Below are 21,852 nucleotides of genomic sequence, written 5' to 3'. Positions count from 1 at the left end.
ATGGTAAACAGAGGCAGCAGCAACAGCAGCAGCAGGAGAAGCAACAGGTGCAGCAGGAGCAACAGCAGCAGCAGCAAAAGCAGCAGCAGGAGGAGCTAACATGGCAGAGCGGCTGGAAGCCCGAGAGGCAGCCCCAAAAATGTATTGGGGGGGGGCACAGGGAGAGTGTGGCAGAGTCAGGAGTCAGACCTGAGCCAACTCCCCCTGTTTACCGTAAGGAGCCATGGATGGAATTGGAGCTGTCGGCGAAGCTGAGTGCTGAGTCTGAGAGTGTTGAGGATGTATTGGACAGAATAGAGAGAAGACTGTTGGTTTGGCATAGTATGCAAGGCATTCGCCCTGAGGTGCGTGTCACCAGCCCGGTACCACCAGTGCCGGGCACCCCGCACCAGGCTGTCTCTCCGTCCCATCAACAAAGGTGCTCCTGCCTGTCCTGCGCTACCGGAGTTTCCGCCCCTCAGTCCAGCGCTGCCGGAGCCTTCCTCTCCAGCGTTGCCGGAGCTTCCCGTCTGCCCAGCGCCGTCTGAGCTACCCGTCTGCCCAGCACCGCCATTCTGCCCAGCGCCGCCAGTGCCGCCAGTCTGCAAGGAGCCGCCAGTGCCGCCAGTCTGCAAGGAGCCGCCAGTGCCGCCAGTCTGCAAGGAGCCGCCAGTGCCGCCAGTCTGCAAGGAGCCGCCAGTGCCGCCAGTCTGCAAGGAGCCGCCAGTGCCGCCAGTCTGCAAGGAGCCACCAGTGCCGCCAGTCAGCCAGGAGCCGCCAGAGCCGCCAGTCTGCCAGGATCCGTCAGATCCGCCAGTCAGCCAGGATCCGCCATTCAGCCAATATCCACCAGTCAGCCAGGAGCCGCCAGTGCCGCCAGTCTGCAAGGAGCCGCCAGTGCCGCCAGTCTGCAAGGAGCCGCCAGTGCCGCCAGTCTGCAAGGAGCCGCCAGTGCCGCCAGTCTGCAAGGAGCCGCCAGTGCCGCCAGTCTGCAAGGAGCCGCCAGTGCCGCCAGTCTGCAAGCAGCCGCCAGTGCCGCCAGTCAGCCAGGAGCCGCCCGTCAGCCAGGAGCCGCCAGTCAGCCAGGAGCTGCCAGTGCCGCCAGTCAGCCAGGAGCCGCCAGTTAGCCAGGAGCCGCCTGTGCCGCCAGTCAGCCAGGAGCCGCCAGTGCCGCCAGTCAGCCAGGAGCCGCCAGTGCCGCCAGTCAGCCAGGAGCCGCCAGTGCCGCCAGTCAGCCAGGAGCCGCCAGAGCCGCCAGTCTGCCAGGATCCGTCAGAACCGCCAGTCAGCCAGGAGCCGCCCGTCAGCCAGGAGCCGCCAGTCAGCCAGGAGCCGCCAGTGCCGCCAGTCAGCCAGGAGCCGCCAGTTAGCCAGGAGCCGCCTGTGCCGCCAGTCAGCCAGGAGCCGCCAGTGCCGCCAGTCAGCCAGGAGCCGCCAGTGCCGCCAGTCAGCCAGGAGCCGCCAGTGCCGCCAGTCAGCCAGGAGCCGCCAGAGCCGCCAGTCTGCCAGGATCCGTCAGAACCGCCAGTCAGCCAGGATCCGCCATTCAGCCAATATCCACCAGTCAGCCAGGATCCGCCAGAGCCGCCAGTCTGCCAGGATCCGTTAGATCCGCCAGTCAGCCAGGATCCGCCATTTAGCCAGAAGCCGCCAGTCAGCCAGGATCTGCCAGGACTGCCAGTCAGCCAGGATCTGCCAGGACTGCCAGTCAGCCAGGATCTGCCAGAGCCGTCAGTCAGCCAGGATCTGCCAGTCAGCCAGGATCCGCCAGTCAGCCAGGATCCGCCAGTCTGCCAGAACTGCCAGTCTGCAAGGATCCGCCAGTCAGCCAGGATCCGCCAGTCAGCCAGGATCTGCCATTTAGCCAGGATCTGCCAGGATCTGCCATTCAGCCAGGATCTGCCATTCAGCCAGGATCCGCCATTCAGCCAGGATTTGCCAGAACTGCCTGTCAGCCAGGATCCGCCAGTCAGCCAGGATCCACCAGTCAGCCAGGATCTTCCAGATCCGCCAGTCAGCCAGGATCCGCCATTCAGCCAGGATCTGCCGGAATCGCCAGTCAGCCAGGATCTGCCGGAATCGCCAGTCAGCCAGGATCTGCCGGAACTGCCAGTCAGCCAGGATCTGCCGGAACCACCAGCCAGCCAGGATCTGCTCGATTCATCAACCTGCCTGAGCTTCCCCTCAGTCCGGAGCTGCCCCTCAGTCCGGAGCTGCCCCTCAGTCCGGAGCTGCCCCTCAGTCCGGAGCTGCCCCTCAGTCCAGTGTGGCCCGTTGTTAGGGTTCCTAGGCCAAGGTTAGCGGCGAGGGTCGCCACTCAAGGGGGGGGTACTGTCACATTCTGACCATCGTTCGTGTGTGTTTTCCTTGTTTTAGTGTTGGTCAGGACGTGAGCTGGGTGGGCATTCTATGTTGTGTGTCTGGTTTGTCCATTTCTATGTTAGGCCTGATATGGTTCTCAATCAGAGGCAGGTGTTAGTCATTGTCTCTGATTGGGAACCATATTTAGGTAGCCTGTTTTGTGGGTGATTGTTCCCGTCTTTGTGTTTGTGGCACCAGATAGGACTGTTTTGGTTTTTTGCACGTTTCTTGTTTTGATTCTTAAAATAAAGTGGTGATCATAACTGACCTAAGACAGGGAATTTTTACTTGGATTAAATGTCAAGAATTGTGAAACTGAGTTGAAATGTATTTGGCTAAGGTGTATGTAAACTTACGACATCAACTGTATTTTTGGCTCACAGCCCTCCTACCACTTAAAACAGAACATCAGGCACTTCACTTGTTGTTGTTAGATAATGCTCCATTCTGATCTCTGAAATAAATGAATTAGCTCGCCTCTTGCTAACAACCATTGGATGTAGCATAAAACCAAAACAGTGAACTTTTCCCTAATACTTTTCCCATGAACTTCCTGACTCACACAGAGCAAAAATAATCAAAGTTCTGACTTTCATTTCCCCCATTATCAGTCACACAACAATTTCACAGAACAGCAATCACACAATAATGAACTCCCAGAAGCAATTAAACAGGCTTTCCTGCAGAGGGACCTTCATGAATACCAGAAAGACTCTTTCCGCTTTTGAGAAGCCACTAATCAGAGCACATTCCAGACGAGGTGTCACATCAGTTGTGTTCTCCCAGAAATCCCTTCAGGAAACAGAACTAAAGTGAAGGCTTCTAATCAACACAAACTGCTTTATAAATTGCGTCCAAAATTGCACCCTATTCCCTGCATAGTGCACTATGGGCCCTGCTCAAAAGTAGTGCACTATATAGGAAATAGGGTGCCATTTGTGACACAGACCTAGGCTGTTCTGCACGTCCCTCTCTGACACCAGCCTGATGGGGTTGAATTGGGCTGAACATACCATCTCCTTTATATCACACTACATGATATCTTCAACACAACTTCACAAATTACCTGTTGACATTATGAGGGCAAGTTGGAGTGTTTTTTTTCAGGTTTCGGGTGACGGATTGAATTATGTAATAAAAAATATATTAAATGTTTTCGGATATCAGCCTAATTGTTGCTTAACTTTAACTGTCTTTGGAAACTTAAAAAAAGACAACTGCCTATAGACTGAAAAGTATCTGTAGTAACAATATGTTAGCTAAATGTACCATACTGTATCAAGTCAAAGATGATCTTAATCACAAAGTGTCATAATTTAGTTTCCCCAAACAAATATGCAGTGCTGATTGCAAGCCCATGATCCCACACATGGTCACAGTGAATCTATATTCCCTTTCACTATGCAGTAGTTAGACTGGGAGGCGATAGAAATGATGCATCTTACACATATTAATTATTAAATTACATAGAACTACAGAAAATAGCATATCTACAGAAAATAGCCCTCAAATTCAACCCTGGACCTAGAAGCCAGTTCCACTGCTTTTTTTTCCCATTCTTCCCCTCTAATCAGGGACCGATTTAGACCTGGGACACAATAGGTGCAATGAATTATCAGGTAACAGAAAACCAGCAGTACTCCAGTCCAGACCTCCAGGGTAGGATTTGAATACCCTTGGATTATAGGATCTCTATGGATTCTTACCAGTGTTCTGATCCATGTACTCCCGGGACACATGTTCATTCTGGTGCACCCATTCTCCATTACACTTGAAGAAGATCTGCAGTGCGGGCACAGCCCGACAGAGCAGCTTGATTGGGTTGCTCTTGATAATGTAGGCATCTTCTGGCTCCTTCATGAAGTGAGGCAGGGTACCTGGGACTGATGGTAGGGAGTCTGGCAGGATGTCACCTGTGGCTCCTGCAAAGAGAAAGACAGATTGATTGATTGAACTAACCAATCAAATACATTTATTTAACTAACCCTTTTTCAGATCAGCAGTTGTCACAAGGTGCTTTATGGATTTGCAGCCTAAATCCTCAAAGAACAACCGATGCAGTGTTCTTCTGGGTGACCATGACTGATTTTGAAAACAAAACCTAGCGCTGATAGATACTGTATGTTAAGCTTTTCGCTAACATTTTGAGCTAAAGGAAAGTAATTCAAACTACTCTTCTATGATATGTCCTTGAATTAAATGATGCCTGGAAAAATTGTTTCTCAAAGAGGCAAAAAAGTGTCACTGTTAACTTAGGAACAATTGATCTTTCACATACCGAGGCAATACTTTGGATTCACTATTCTCCCCATGTTCATATTGAAAATCTGTAATTCTCTGCGGAGTGACAATGTTTCTCATTCTTCACAAGTTAACATCGTCAGAAAAGAAGAATACAAGGAGAACAATTTAAGCAATTCTCTTCCACTCTAGTCGATATCCGTCTTTTCAGAGCAATTTGTCGATGAATGTAATCAGAATAGACCACCAAGCAGAGGCATTGGGAGAGGACTGATTACCGTACTGTGACTGTTGAGCCTGACTGCATCTTATCTCCGCCGCAAACCCTCCTCTTTGTGCAAAGAATCTTTGTGAAGATGCCAAAATGCCCAATATGTCCCTACTTTAGCACAATTCATATCAGGTTATTCCTTCAAGTCAGTTCAGAAAGCAGCTGGAACAGGTTTGACTGTCATTCTACCATAGAGTCCCTCATTGATTTAATAGAGAGGGAAACATTGATCTAACAACAAGGCTACACAATATTAGATGGGATTTTAGTTCACGACAGATCTTGGATGCATTCCCAAATTGCACCGTACTGTCTCCCCTTCACATTATTCCCATTATAGTGCAGTATACTTGACCAGGGTCCTATGGACTATAAAGGGAATAGGGTGTCATTTTGGGCAAAGTTCTGGACTCTTCATGTGAAGCCTCTAGTTCAGCACAGCCCTCTACTCCTGGGCCCAGAACAATAAGGAGGAACAGGACGTCATCGCTGAGCAAATCCCAGAATTAAACCTCAATCCCATCAAGGACAATATGGTTAAGCCATTCAGAGAAGTACTGTAAAAGCCCATGAAAGCTATTATGTCCCACCATCAAATCCAATTTTGTCCACTGAAATCTAATCACCCAGCCCCACTTTCTACCACCACCTCCCACAAATGTGGTCATGGCTAACAGACAAATCAATGAACGCTATGGTGCACTCACCAAAAAAACAGATTATAGTGTAAACATACATCCAAACTTTGGAGTACAGGACTCAATACATAAGGCCAGATTGGGGTTCATACTTTCAGAAATTACCCTGGAATTTTGAAGATTTGGAAGGTCATTTTGACAACAATCTCAGGATTTGTCGCGCACAGTTTGCCAGGAAAATTATGTCGTTATTGACTGCAGTCATAAAGGCCTTGAGCACTAAATAGGTATTTTATAAATGGAAAAATACAAATGTATAGGTTGCCTTAGTCTTGACAAAGAAATGAATGCATTGAAGTATAAGAGTAAACTCTCGGCAAAACAAGTATGTAACTATTCTGTTCTATTCCGTTCTGTCGTGTTCAAAAAGCTTGAAAAAAAACAATTCTTCCACTGCTGTTTTTTTTGCTCTTCATATTTTTCAGTCTTCTTTCACATTGTTATGTTGTTGAGTACATGAATGAATGCAAGCATGTATTTTCACAATGCATAAATAAATCATGCTTTTGACCATAGATTTCCTAAACAGACCTAGAAAAGGACCTTAAAAAACAAGTGACAATGTAGGTATGACATAAAGAATCAGGCAAGCAGAAAAGAGACACTAACTCGTAATCTTCCCTGATCATTGAGTGACAAATTGAAAATTGTTTCAAGCAGAAGAAGATTAAATGATGTTATTTCTGCTACGGGAGGTGGATTTGAGGAGGAAGGGGATATACAACCTGTATAATTAATTCCTTACTCCAAACCTGAAGGGCAGGGGTGCAAATAATGACACATCCTCTGTAAAATAGATTCCAGACAGATTGTTAATTTCTATTTTACTGATGCCTTTGCTTGTCTCCTTTTCAGGCAGCCATTTTTTTATAGCATCAAAAAAGAGAACACAATGTGACGAAATCTTTAACTATTTTTATACAGCACATGAGTGGAAAATCCCAAAATTCACTCTGGTGATATCCCCCCACAGCCTTTTAGCTCCTTATCCATGTATTACAACAAGTTGGGAAGTAAGTACATGTTGTGTCTATGGATACTGTAAGCTGTGTCCTCATAGAGGGTAGTCTTCCTCAGTTAAACTCTTTCTAGTATGAATGAACACCTTGGCCTGTGGTGGTGTCAAACCAAGCCTACCTTCACTCCTCAGCTTAGTTTGCAGGTCATTTTTTAGAATGGTGAGTTATGGCAAAACTATCATAATCCTTTTCATCCACCATTGACAAGTGTACAGAGAATCCCCCTTTTACAGAGATGTGGACTCAAATATTTCCACTCAACTTCGATGACTCGAAAGACCCGGGAGACTTGTTTAGATTTCCCCATCCCTAAAGGGCATCACACTCCTCTCATTCTCTAACCTCCTCTACCATCACCTTCTGATATTAGACAACCAAGCTTCACAGACCTCTCTACGTGCACCCAGTGGGAGGGAGTGGACAAACACTCGACTCTAATTGGACATTTCTCACTGTCACTCAAACTATCTGTCAACGCTAGCAGAGAAAAAGAGGAAAAGCAAGAGGGTCCACTCCCATTAAAATCTGTCCACACATGAATACAGTGGCATGCAGAGCAATAAGCAGAATGATAAGCAGACCGCCTGCCTTCCCGCCTTCAGGACAACAACTCCCAATGTCAAGGGAGGAGTACATCTCATAATTATATATAGTATCTCTGACGCTAGTTCGTCAATTGAAAGAGACATTGACTGAGTCTGTAATCATCATGGCATCATCTGGATCGGTTCCCCAAAATCGTTGCATTCGGTTTCAAAGACGATATGGTGGTGGGGGAAAAAATGGCTGCAGTTTGTAAAACATGTGGGTCCAAAATCAATGATGAAATTGCAAAAACCTCCAACTTTGTCAGACATATGAAGTCCCATAAAGATAGGTAAGAATTAAATTATTGCTGTGTGAGCTAGCTAGCTAACGTGAGGTAATGTTCTGGAACTTACTCAAATCAAATCAAGGTTTATTTGTCACGTGTGCCAAATACAACAGGTGCAGACCTTACAGTGAAATGCTTACTTACAGGCTCTAACCAATAGTGCAAAAAAAGGTATGTGTGTGTGTGTGTGTGTGTGTGTGTGTGTGTGTGTGTGTGTGTGTGTGTGTGTGTGTGTGTGTGTGTGTGTGTGTGTGTGTGTGTGTGTGTGTGTGTGTGTGTGTGTGTGTAGGTAAGTAAAGATATAAAGTAACAGTAAAAAGACATTTGAAAATAAGAGTAGCAAGGCTATATACAGACACTGGTTAGTCAAGCTTATTGAGGTAGTGTGTATATGTAGGTATGGTTATAGTGACTACGCATATATGATGGACAGAGTGGCAGTAGCGTAAAATAGGGATGGGGGGGGCACTCAATGCAAATAGTCCGGGTAACCACTTGGTTACCTGTTCAGGAGTCTTGACGGGTGGTAGGACACAATGCAGATAGCCCGGTTGGTGAGTGTACGTACAGACCCCAACAAGAAGCCATGGATTACAGGCAACATTCGCACTGAGCTAAAGGGTAGAGTTGCCGCTTTCAAGGTGTGGGACTCTAACCCGAAAGCTTACAAGAAATCCCGCTATGCCCTGTGACGAACCATCAAACAGGCAAAGTGTCAATACAGGGCTAAAATTGAATCATACTAAAACGGCTCCAACGCTCGTCGGATGTGGCAGGGCTTGTAAACTATTACAGATTACAAAGGGAAGCACAGTCGCGAGCTGCCCAGTGACACGAGTCTACTAGACAAGCTAAATCACTTCTATGCTCGCTTCAAGGCAAGAAACACTGAGGCATGCATTGGAGCATCAGCTGTTCCGGACGACTGTGTGATCACGCTGTCCATAGCCGACGTGAGTACATGTGCTGACCAACTGGCAGGTGTCTTAACTGACATTTTCAACATGTCCCTGATTGAGTCTGTAATACCAACATGTTTCAAGCAGACCACCATAGTCCCTGTGCCCAAGAACACAAAGGCAACCTGCCTGAATGACTACAGACCCGTCGCACTCACGTCCGTAGCCATGAAGTGCTTTGAAAGGCTGGTAATGGCTCACATCAATACCATTATCCCAGAAACCTAAGACCCACTCCAATTTGCATATCGTCCAAACAGATCCACAGATGATGCAATCTCTATTGCACTCCACACTACCCTTTCCCACCTGGACAAAAGGAACACCTATGTGAGAATGCTATTCATTGACTACAGCTCAGTGTTCAACACCATAGTACCCTCAAATCTCATAACCAAGCTAAGAAACCTGGGACAAAACACCTCCCTCTGCAACTGGATCCTGGATTTCCTGACGGGCCGCCCCCAGGTGGTGAGGGTTGGTAGCAACACATCTGCCACTCTGATCCTCAACACTGGAGCTCCACAGGGGTGCGTGCTCAGTCCCCTCCTGTACTCCCTGTTCACCCACGACTGCATGGCCAGGCACGACTCCAACACCATAATTAAGTTTGCAGATGACACAACAGTGGTAGGCCTGATCTCCGACAATTACGAGACAGCCTATAGGGAGGAGGTCAGAGACCTGGCCATGTGGTGCCAGAATAACAACCTATCCCTCAACGTAACCAAGACTAAGGAGATGATTATGGACTACAGGAAAAAGAGCACCAAGCACGCCCCCATTCTCATTGACGGGGCTGTAGTGGAGCAGGTTGAGAGCTTCAAGATCCTTGGTGTCCACATCAACAACAAACTAGAATGTTCCAAACACACCAAGACAGTCGTGAAGAGGGCACGACAAACCCTATTCCCCCCCAGGAAACTAAAAAGATTTGGCATGGGTCCTGAGATCCTCAACAAAAAATTATGGTGAGATGAAGATTTGATCATCTCCATCATATAAAGCAATTGACTAAATAATACAGTATAAGTATGTGATAGCTTTCATGAATACCAGAAGAGGAAGACGATCAGCTGTGACCCTCAACAGCCACACATCTCCCAATTCATAGAGACATGCTCTGTGTAACTGTACAACACAAACCATCCACAGTAAAAAAGCTATCACCAATTCCATAATGTCACATCTTATTGTGGATTGCAACATACCCCTGCTCATCACTGAACACAAGAGCTTTTGTCACTTTTTTGAAAAAATATATTGGGTATTGTGTAGACTGATACCCCATTTAATTGATCCCCGGTCCTTAGGTAAAGCTTTACAGTGCAATATGAATGTCAATACACACAATACGCTGACTGGGGAGGTGATCACAATCCTGCGATAAGAGCTGCAATGCTAATATTTATAACCTCTTCACAGTTGTGTTTTGTGTGTGTCACCGAGTAGACTGATACACAATTTCGCTGCTTCACATTCCAACCATGTTTAACATGATCTAGTCTAAATATGGCATGATTCCACCAATTGTAACCTTCTGCATCCCTTTCAAATAAGTACTTTTATTTTGAAGGCAAACCGCAAATGCCACTATTGTGACTAATCCTTATTGTGGCTAGCTTCACAACACATAAACCGGTCCGGTCGAGCCTCACTAGCCAGATAAAGCTAGCTGGCTGCTTATAACTTTAGCTTTGGGAAACAGGGTTAAGTAACTGGCTAGCTATATATTTTCATGAACTGAAGTTCAATTTCCATAGGAGAACAACAAGTGGCTACCTAGCTAATACTTACTCACAAGGATTCCTAAATCATTGCTAAGAATAATGAAAATGTCTGCAGTTTCTACAGGTCATTGTTTTCAGGCTGGTTGTATTGTTGCTAGCTAGGTACCAAGCTAATGCTAGCTACCCCAGAAGTTGCGGTAAAACAAATAATGCTTTATCACCAACGCGGTATTGTCAACACATTGTTCGTTGCCGGTGTTTTCTTGTTTGCAGACTTTTTTGTACAGCTTTGACAGTGCTGTTGATAGTAGTGGTGGCGCTTGGCTTGCACATGAAAATTCAGAACACACAACATTCTATAATAGAACTGTGTTATTTGACGTGTCAAATTAAAAGCTTGTTTAATGCAAAAAATAGTGTTATTGTCAAAGAGTGTTATTTGACATGTATCTTTTTTGACACACAAAACCCAAAACAGAGTTCCATAGTATGTTGAGAAGGTAATAGCAGTGGCGCTATTACTGTGTAACTCCGGTAGGCCAACATCTAAAAAATAGCGCACTTGGTAGTATGTACCGGGGCTCAACCAGTCGCGAAAGCCAACATCACCTACGACGACAGTTAACGGTTGATTGTCAAGGGCAATGAATTACATTATCTTGGCATTAATGGCTTTCGCCTTTGAGCTCTTTCAAATGGCTGCTCAACTTGTTGACTGCTCAATCCATACAGCAGACATTGTGGGCTAGGTTAGGAATGCTGTGTTGCACGTGTAGCGGCAAATTTTACATGGCGTCATTACGTCATGTACCTACGTTATATAGGTATGCACGTCAACTTTGACATTGCTTTTGCACATCGGCGTTAAATTAGATATCGGGCCGATACCGATGTTGACATTTTTAGCTTATATTGGCCGATTCCGATATGTTCTCAGATTATATCGTGCATCCCTAATTACAGCTAGTGGTGGGGATGGGTTGAAGGAGACTAAAATTCTCAGCCCAGCTCTTTCCAAAGCGTCCAAGATTAGCTAATTGCTCCACACTAGCATCACTTTTAAAGAGGCATTTGAAGGTGAGTTTGGAGTGAAGGGAATCCCTGCTGCAGTGAACACATGCTGGAACTTCACACTGAGGCAGGTGAGAGAAGTGCTTCGTTGCGGCTATCTAAAGTTGTGTTGGATGCTGGAAGAGGTAAGGCATAAGGAATTAATATTTTAATTGAGAGAGTGGAAACTACTGAAAGAGTTGGGCGACATTCTTCAGCCTTTTGCAGAAGCCACAGGTATTACCCAAGGAGAAAATGTTGTCACAATCAGTGCAGTGGTTCCTTGCATTCTTTCCCTACACAATCATCTGGAGACACAGAAACCTCAAGTAAGCTACCTTACTGGCCTGGTCCGAAGTCTCCAAGCATCACTGAAGAGGAGATTAATTGGAATCTTCATCAATGTCAAGATGGCCACCCCATCTGGAGATTGCACCCTTCTCAGGCCATATCTATCTTAAAGCAGTTGTGCTAGATCCATCCTTTTCCCTGGTGTGGCTGCAACATCATGTTCTGGTGGATGATGCTATTAAGGACGAGGTGATAAATGGTGAAAGGTGTGTATCTTTTTATTATAAAAAGTTTACCAATAGAGTTAATACTTAGCCTAATTAATTTAAGTTATACAGCATTTTAATTTAAATAGTAAACTACTAATAGCAAGATTAACCTTTTGTTTCTGTCTATATTTGCTCTGTCTAAATAGATGTAATTCTGTGAGAGACTGGGCAACATGTGGATCCAACCACCACTGAGGACTGTTCTCTGGGAGAGGAGTCAGGGCTGTTTGCAGCATATCGCCACTACCTTGACATTTGCAAAGGACAGAACAACCTTTGGTTCAGGGCTATGAACAGAAACATTCTTCCTTCACTGTTCTGAGTGGAAATGAGGGTCTTGGCAGTGCCTGCATCAAGTGCTCCTGTAAAGTGTGTGTTCAGCCATGAGGGAATCATACTGCGGCCCCATCGCTCACAAATGGGTGATATTATTGGCCAATTTTAATATTTTGCAAATGCAATGCATTGTAAACCTAAGAGCCCAAAATCATTGTCATTGGTGCCATTTGTATGGCCTTTCTACAGTATGTCGTGTCTTTGGCTATGCCAGATTAAGTGATATGACATGCTATTCTATGAAATAATTTCTCTGTAATTATTAATACCTGATTAAGATAATCAGGTAAATGTAACTAACTAGCAAGTCGGGGCACCACGAAATAATGTTTATAGAGCTGTTATCTTCCAAATAAACTCTTAAATACCTAGTCATCTTTTACATCAGTAGCAGTCAATATTTAATTGTCACCTTATTTAGTCTCATCTGAACGTTTTAAATTCTTGGTTATCTTCACGAACCCTGGCTAACAAGTTGAATCAGCAATACAAAATGTGGTGTAATTATTTATTTACTAAATACCTAAATCATCACACAGAATTGCATCTACACAGAATGGATCAAACATTGATTACAAATTATGTCATAGAGGAAAAGGTAAGATAAGATGGCTGGTTACACAAAGAAAGTGGGTTGGGTTTTGAATGAAACAGCGGAAAGACTGAGGAACAAAAAGATTGTGTGTCTCTATCGGGCCGTAGGCAGCTACTCTATCAGAAATACAGAATCTTATGCATTCTAAATAATTGGCCATTTGGAAAAGGAAAATGCAATACATTTTTTACTCTGAGCTGCGCATCGACTTGGGCGGGGCCTCTGAGTGAGCAGAGTGGTGTTCTTATGACAAACCGTTCTCTCATTAAGAAGCTAAAATTACATTTAATCTTTTCACAAATAGTTTCATATTTAAACATTTAAATTGCACAACAATTCCATGTGAATCTGATAACTAGAATGTGTAGATTTTCCAAGATACAGTTTATGTCGTCCTATCATCAGTAATCATGTCTCAGACACCAACTGATCTGACATCATATTCATTAAGTACCAAAGCATATTTTCAACTGGTTGGATTACCGAAATATGGTTCCGTTTCCCACCTTTTGAGGTTCCCAGAATCTCTATGTTAACAAATGGCTTTTTAAGAGTCAACTTCAAATAGTGTAGAGAGAGAGAAACGGGGGGGAAGGTATTTACGGGGGTCATAAACCTCCCCCAACAGGCCAACATCATGACAAGTAATACAAAACAAATGTCTAACATGATCTTTCACTCAAGTTTATTATGTAGTGTACTAGTAGTGTAATAAAAACAAGAAATAAAAAATTGCATTAAAATTGTCATTAAACACTTGAGGACTCGAAACCCCAAATTAGGGACTTGTGAATTAACTCAACCTGAGCTGTGGAACTTTGGACTTTACTTGAGACTTGCCCATTATTACTTGGGACTTGACTCAAGAGTCAAAGGTTAAGACTTGAGACTTGCTTAGGACTTAAAATGCAGACAAATATGTCTAAATATGGTTTTTAATCAAACTGTTTTGTGGAATATACATCCATGCAGACACTTAATGGCCAGGGTGTGATATAACGATGTAGCACTGACAAATTCTTCTTCTCCATGCAGTGTACTTCATCTGCTATAATTTAACAGGAAGCCTTGACTCAAAAGGCCTGGTGAACCCTGTATATGCTTTTGGTTTGAGGGTTCACGTCCATTTCCCACTGCAAACAGCTAAGTATGATCCTTGTCCTCTTCTTAATGCCTACAGATTTACCGCAGTCAAAGGTAACAGATAAATGGAACGAGGTGACAATGCACGCTCCATAAAGCACCCCGAGTCTCACTTCCTCTCGCTCTCATGATAGATGGTCATTAATATGTGGCTTAATGAAGGCAATGAGTGTGCGGCCAATAAGTCACTTATTTCCTCATTAGGCCTGTACATTTTTACCCTGCATCTTAAAGGGTCCTCACTCTCCTCCTATCGGCTTCCAGTCACCGGGCGGAGGGCACGTGGCAGGCAAATGCTTTCACCCTGAGCAGAGAGTAGACCCACTGGGCACAGACGTCAACTCAATGTCTTTTCCATGTTGGTTCAACCTCATTTCATTGAAATGTTTATTCAACCAGTTGGTGCCGGGTGGGGAGCTGGCTGGATGGTGGATGGCAGTGCAGATTAATGCCATGGTGGTTTTCTGCATATGGGGAGGTCTGCGGTGTCTGTCGTTGCACAGGTGCTGTGCTCATGGACGAGGGGAACAATGGCAATGAGCCAGGGGACCTTGTCAATCATAAAGATTTAAATCAACCAACTCTGACACATACCAATGGCATGACAATCACAACTGCATAATGTATACCTTAGTAAGTTCTGTTCACTTTTCTTTCCAATGCTGTGGGGTGCAGTGAGCGGACTGAGCTTATACAGGGTGATAAATACGGACGGGGCTATGCCAAGATGGATCATTTACTGAACAGCCAACTGATGTAAAAAGAAAAAAAGGAATTAAACTAGCACTTCTGCTTCTCTGTGAGACCCTTTTGTGTTTCACAGCTTGCCTCTCTCCTGTCAGCAATAAGCGTCCCACAATCAAATGGACAGCAGCAGAAGTGGACTAACTGTAGATACAACTGTCACCGCAGCACCACTCATTCACTACTCTCCTGGCTGCCTGTCTCCGTTTACCCAGTTGTACATTACTATTTCACAGCTGCCTCCGGACCCAAAGTCTTTAAAACCGCACACTTTTATTCTCACACCCTGAAAACACTGGGGACTTTCTCATGGATTTTTTACAGGGATGGAGACAGGGAGAGGGCAAGTAAGAATACTGCTAGGCTGTGTGAGTGTAGGTTTTACATGGTGAGCACCCTTTATTGGACTTCAGCAAGAATCCTACTCATTTGAAATCTGGGAGTGCCAGTCTATTCTGACCGCAAGGCTGTCAGAGGGGATGGGGACGAGATGAGAGGAGCACAGGATGGAGAGGAAGGAGTCTGACTGTACTGTTCTCTGAGCCCCATGTGTGAACTTCAGAGGGTGGAGAGAAGGAAGAGGGGCAAGCAAGTACAGCCCCCCCCCCACACACACACAGAATTATCCTACAGAATAACAGCAGAGAAATACTGTAGTCCTGTAGTCATACTGTCCTTATACTTAAATGAAGGCGTATCAAGGTGCCCAACAGTATCAAATCAAATTTTATTTGTCACATACACATGGTTAGCAGATGTTAATGCGAGTGTAGCGAAATGCTTGTGCTTCTAGTTCCGACAATGCAGTAATAACCAACGAGTAATCTAACCTAACAATTTCACAACAGCTACCTTATACACACAAGTGTAAAGGGATTAACAATATGTACATAAAGATACATGAATGAGTGATGGTACAGAATGGCATAGGCAAGATGCAGTAGATGGTATCGAGTACAGTATATACATATGAGATGAGTAATGTAGGGTATGTAAATATTATATTAAGTGGCATTGTTTAAAGTGGCTAGTGATACAATTTTTACATGTATGGCAGCAGCCACTCAATGTTAGTGGTGGCTGTTTAACAGTCTGATGGCATTGAGATAGAAGCTGTTTTTCAGTCTCTCGGTCCCTTTGATGCACCTGTACTGACCTTGCCTTCTGAATGATAACGGGTGAACAGGCAGTGGCTCGGGTGGTTGTTGTCCATGATGATCTTTATGGCCTTCCTGTGACATCGGGTGGTGTAGTTTTCCTGGAGGGCAGGTAGTTTGCCCATGGTGATGCGTTGTGCAGACCTCACTACCCTCTGGAGAGCCTTACGTTTGTGGGCGGAGCAGTTGCCGTAGCAGGCGGTGATACAGCCCGACAGGATGCTCTCGATTGTGCATCTGTAAAAGTTTGTGAGTGCTTTTGGTGACAAGCCAAATTTCTTCAGCCTCCTGGGGTTGAAGAGGCGCTGCTGCACCTTCTTCACAACGCTGTCTGTGTGGGTGGACCAATTCAGTTTGTCCGTGATGTTTACGTCGAGAAACTTAAAACGTTCTACCCTCTCCACTACTGTCCCGTCGATGTGGATAGGGGGGTGCTCCCTCTGCTGTTTCCTGTAGTCCACGATCACCTCCTTTGTTTTGTTGACGTTGAGTGTGAGGTTATTTTCCTGACACAACACTCTGAGGGCCCTCACCTCCTCCCTGTAGGCCGTCTCGTCATTGTTGGTAATCAAGCCTACCACTGTAGTGTCGTCTGCAAACCTGATAATTGTGTTGGAGGTGTGCATGGCCACGCATTCATGGGTGAACAGGGAGTACAGGAGAGGACTCAGAACGCACCCTTGTGGGGCCCCAGTGTTGAGGATCAGCGGGGTAGAGATGTTGTTACCTACCCTCACCACCTGGGGGCGGCCCGTCAGGAAGTTCAGTACCCAGTTGCACAGGGCGGGGTCGAGACCCAGGGTCTGGAGCATGATGACGAATTTGGAGGGTACTAAGTTGTGAAGTGCTGAGCTATAGTCAATGAAGGCATTCTCACATAGGTATTCCTATTGTCCAGATGGGTTAGGGCAGTGTGCAGTGTGGTTGCGATTGCGTCTGTGGACCTATTGGGGCGGTAAGCAAATTGGAGTGGGTCTAGGGTGTCAGATAGGGTGGAGGTGATATGGTCCTTGACTAGTCTCTCAAAGCACTTCATGGTGACGGAAGTGAGTGCTACGGGGCGGTAGTCGTTTAGCTCAGTTACCTTAGCTTTCTTGGGAACAGGAACAATGGTGGCCCTCTTGAAGCATCTGGGAACAGCAGACTGGGATAAGGATTGATTGAATATGTCCGTAAACACACCAGCCAGCTGGTCTGCGCATGCCGCTGGGGATGCCGTCTGGGCCTGCAGCCTTGCGAGGGTTTACACGTTTAAATGTTTTAATCACATCGGCTGCAGTGAAGGAGACTCCGCAGGTTTTGGTAGCGGGCTGTGTCAGTTGCACTGTATTGACCTCAACGCGAGCAAAGAAGTTTAGTCTGTCTGGGAGCAAGACATCCTGGTCCGCGACGGGGCTGGTTTTCTTTTTGTAATCCGTGATTGACTGTAGACCCTGCCACATACCTCTTGTGTCTGAGCCATTGAATTGCGACTCTACTTTGTCTCTATACTGACACTTAGCTTGTTTGATTGCCTTGCGGAGGGAATTGCTACACAGTTTGTATTCGGTCATGTTTCCGGTCACCTTGCCCTGGTTAAAAGCAGTGGTTCGCGCTTTCAGTTTTGCGCGAATGCTGCCATCAATCTACGGTTTCTGGATGGGGAATGTTTTAATAGTTGCTGTGGGTACGACGTCGCCAATGCACTTGCTAATGAACTCGCTCACCGAATCAGCGTATTCGTCAATGTTGTTGTTTGACGCAATGCGGAACATATCCCAATCCACGTGATCGAAGCAATCTTGAAGCGTTGAATCAGATTGGTCGGACCATCATTGAACAGACCTGAGAGCGGTAGCTTCCTGTTTTAGTTTCTGTCTATAGGCTGGAAGCAACAAATTGGAGTCGTGGTCAGCTTTTCCGAAAGGAGAGCAGGGGAGGGCCTTATATGCGTCGCGGAAGTTAGAATAACAATGATCCAGGGTTTAACCAGCCCTGGTAGCACAATCGATATGCTGATAGAATTTAGGGAGTCTTGTTTTCAGATTCGCCTTGTTAAAATCACCAGCTACAATGAATGCAGCCTCAGGATATGTGGTGTCCAGTTTACATAGAGTAAAATAAAGTTTGTTCAGGGCCATCGATGTGTCTGCTTGGGGGGGAATATATGCGGCTGTGATTATAAATGAAGAGAATTCTCTTGGTAGGTAATGCGGTCGACATTTGATTGTGAGGAATTCTAAGTCAGGTGAACAGAAGGACTTGAGTTCCTGTATGTTGTTATGATCACACCACGTCTCGTTAATCATAAGGCATACCCCCCGCCCCTCTTCTTACCAGAAAGATGTTTGTTTCTGTCGGCACGATGCGTGAAGAAACCAGCTGGCTGTACCGACTCCGATACCGTGTCTCGAGTGAGCCATGTTTCCGTGAAGCAAAGAACGTTACAGTCTCTGATGTCTCTCTGGAATGCTACCCTTGCTCGGATTTCATCAACCTTTTTGTCAAGAGACTGGACATTGGCGAGTAGTATGCTCGGGAGCGGTGCGCAATGTGCCCGTCTCCGGAGCCTGACCAGAAGACCGCTTAGTCTGCCCCTTTTTTCAGTGTCGTTGTATTTGATTCCCTGGCTGGGTTCCGATCCATTGTCCCGGGTGGTGGGCAAAACACAGGATCCACTTCGAGAAAGTCGTATTCCTGATCGTAATGATGGTGAGTTGACGTTGCTCTTATATCCAGTAGTTCCTCTCGAATGTATGTAATAAAACCTAAGATTACCTGGGGTACCAATGTAAGAAATAACACATAAAAAAAAACAAAATACTCTATAGTTGTCCTAGGAACGCGAAGCGAGGCGGCCATCTCTGTCAGCGCCAGAAGTTTTTTTTAAAGCGAAAGAAAGTATCTAGCCTGTCTTATGGTCTGTCCTGGAGGATCAGATCCACTGCATGCATAAAGCCCTTTCTACATCAGTAGTTGTCACAAAGTGCTTTACAGATCACCTTTACAGACTGTCTTAAAATGTGCATGGTCCGATTAGAGCAGTAACTCTTCTGTAAATGAGATGGTGTTATTATTTTCAAACACAGCTTTACTGTAAGACTTTGAAAAGCATTAGATGTATTGTTACTCGTTTAAAAAGGTGAGTAACAGCTGTGTGTGCCAAACTCAACAAACCCATAAACCTGCTCCGTGAAAGGTTGACTAAAAGTAATTCTAGTTCATAGATCTGGAGCCCCGTCAGTTATGAGGGTGCTGTTGAGTCCTCTCCATGCACCAGAGGCTATGAGCCCCTGGGTATGCTGATTGACTGAGACAGACTGTCAGTTATTGACACTACCTCTGTGCACACATCCCCAGAAAGGCTGGCAGAGAATAAAGAATATAAATACTTCCACCAGAGGCCTGTCTGCAGTTGCACCATCTACTTCTTGTCTCTTAAAGTGATCCTTCTCTTAAGCCTGCATAACCCACCCATGCTTAGTTAGCCCCCACTCATTTTCAACTCTCAAGTCCTCACAGAGAGACGGGGCTGTATCAACAGTTCCCTCAAATTAGCATGTTTCAGAATGTTTCAGAAGGTAGAATGTTCACATAGCTTGGTGAGTCTGCCTAGGAGACTGGTACCAGTCTATTATAGTGGTAGTGTTCACATACTTGTCACCAGACCAGATCACAGTGAGGGTTAACTATAGCGGTCCTATCGATCACCACATAATTAGGTCAAATTTGTGCTCGTGTATAGAATGATCTGCAGAGCTCTCTGCACCTTTGATGCTCTGATGCCTCGAGACTAGGGAAGTTTAAATTCTTATTGGAGGACTGCATTGTTGAGTAGTAATGTGTTTGCTTCTTAAATTGCTTGTAGTATTGCATGTTCTACATTTCATAAATTGTGTTCATGCAGGGCTCCCTTCAAAAAGAGTCCTTGGTCTCAATGGGAGTCCCTGATAATGTTAAATTTCAAAAATAGTTTGAGGATAATTTCACCCTAAAAAAGGAGGGGACAACACCCTGATTGGATCAGACAATTATAACTGAAAATGAACACGGCTGTCTCTTCCATGGCTTGAAGTGAGAGGAGAAAAATAATGCCTCAAGGCAAATATTAATTAACGCTAAAGCTTCTTAATTTTCAATGTCACAAATAGATTCAATGTTATCGTTCAGTGACACCTGTAAAGAAATGTTGGCATCCAAGCCTGATACTGACAAAACTTTGTTGGGAGGAAGTGGTGCAGGATGAAGACTTTCCCCTGCAAAAGGGATGCATTAATCATTTCAATTATTAATTTAGCATATAGTTTCGCATATAAATTACCTAATGTTTATTCATGAAACATAGCCGTTGAAAACTAATTGAAAAGCTCAATTTCTGGTCAACTGCTACTCATTTTTGGGTGAAGTTGAAACATCATATCAACGACAGGCAAAAGCCAAGTGGTGGAGAAGAAAACATCAGAATTCCACTGAAAGGTCCTTTAATTAAAGTCAATCCTTGCTATTAAGTTACATTTTCAGTCTCATGTTACAAACATGAAGTGTCTTCACTCCTAATCCTCACATTACTGCTGAATCAATCTGGCCTTGTTAGACTTTCGCACAATAAATAGATTTTGGCGCTGGAAATTCTGATGAATTCGCATTGCATTTGCTTTACATATTTAGGAAAGAAAACGATCTTTCAGCAGTATGTATCGTCTTGTTGCTGAATTGATCCAGCTTTAATAAAGGGAGCATATCACAAGCTCCTTAGATATAAACATGGTCTCAAGTCTTTATATTGAATACAAAACACATGTTTATGGAAGAGTAGTTTGATTGTATAGTAGTCACTACAGTATAACAATGTTTTACCTTGTGGTGTCTTTGGAATCATGATTTGTCTCCAGATGTGAAAAGTAGGAATTGGCATATGTTCCAAATTGCACCCTATTCCCAATTTAGTGCAGTACATAGGGCTCTGGTCAAAAGTAGTGCACTATATAGATAGTAGGGTGCCATTTGGGAAGAAAACATTGGTATTTAAAGCCACACAGTTACATAGCAATGACTGGCAATTAATGATGACTAATATGGTGAGTCATCGGCATTGTTCCTGACGTGATTATAAACTCAGTGACTGGTGATGGCTTGAGCCGGAGAGAAAACTGTTCCTTGTTAATCCGAATGGTTGGTTGGAGTCTAGACCGGAGACTGAATGAGTTTGATCACTCTATCAACAATAGCAAAGGCATTACCACAGTTCCTTCCCAGGTACATTTACATTGAAGAACCAGAAACTAATTACAAACTGACTGCATGACAAAGCTCCATTTCTAACTAATTTCGTCTGTCAATCAGAAAAGGAAATGTACCAGTAACTTCAAATGTCTTGTTTCTTTCCCTCCCTCCATCTCGCTCTCCCCCCACTCCCTCTATCTCTTTACCATTCAGCCCACTTCCTCTCAGACGGTCTGCCTTGTACTGTTCTGATGTCAAAATCGCCCGCATTGGCTCAGTGGTGGTGAGGTAAATTAAATCTCCAGAGAAGAAAGCCTTGTCGTCGGGCCTGATTTATTTACAAGGTGGCTGATGTCGGATGCAGGGAAATGGCCTATAAACCCTGAGTTGAGGCCGACTCCAGCACATCTTATTTAATACCACATCACAGACTACTAAGCCAGCCTCAATGTTTTAAAAGTACTGGTTTAGTCACAGAATTACCAGACAAATCCTGGGCACTTACAAACCGAAGATGGATAAGCCTCATCTGATCATAGCCCTGAGATGTATTACAGCCATTTCAACCAACCGTTCCCAACAACAGCGGTTTTATTTCATTATGTTTTAAGAATGCAGTGACAGTCTAAGACATTCCAGAAGGTTTACCCAAGAAGTAAACTGTAACATAGCAGGCTTTATATTCCATTCAATCTGTGTATGATCTCCTATATGGTTCATCAGGCATTTTAACAATATCCAAAGCAAATGCTCTGGATTACTAGGCCTATGCAGTAAACACTAGTGACTGAATTATTGCTAAAACAATCCTACAAGAAACTCCAATAAACAGTTTCTGATATTCCAATGTATGTCTCCAACACACAGACTCAATACGGTATATGAAATGCCAATGCACTGTAATGAGGTATTTGCCTTTCAGCTGTCAGATCC

At 44.8% G+C, this 21,852-nt stretch overlaps 1 protein-coding gene across 2 annotated transcripts in view; it reads right to left on the bottom strand.

The window, feature by feature from the left end:
* The window catches only part of LOC135513878 (netrin receptor UNC5D-like), a 265,849-nt gene that overhangs the window by 93,199 nt on the left and 150,798 nt on the right, over window positions 1-21,852 (bottom strand). For both annotated transcript variants that reach the window (XM_064936860.1, XM_064936861.1), the window contains exon 2: window positions 4,047-4,262. In XM_064936860.1, the coding sequence (XP_064792932.1) occupies window positions 4,047-4,262 (216 nt within the window). The remainder of the gene's footprint in view (window positions 1-4,046; window positions 4,263-21,852) is intronic.

This window comes from Oncorhynchus masou, chromosome 25, assembly GCF_036934945.1.
Source record: "Oncorhynchus masou masou isolate Uvic2021 chromosome 25, UVic_Omas_1.1, whole genome shotgun sequence".
Classification (NCBI taxonomy): Eukaryota; Metazoa; Chordata; class Actinopteri; order Salmoniformes; family Salmonidae; genus Oncorhynchus; species Oncorhynchus masou.
The sequence above is the reverse complement of the archived record's forward strand: the minus strand, read 5'-3'. Positions and strand labels throughout refer to the sequence as shown.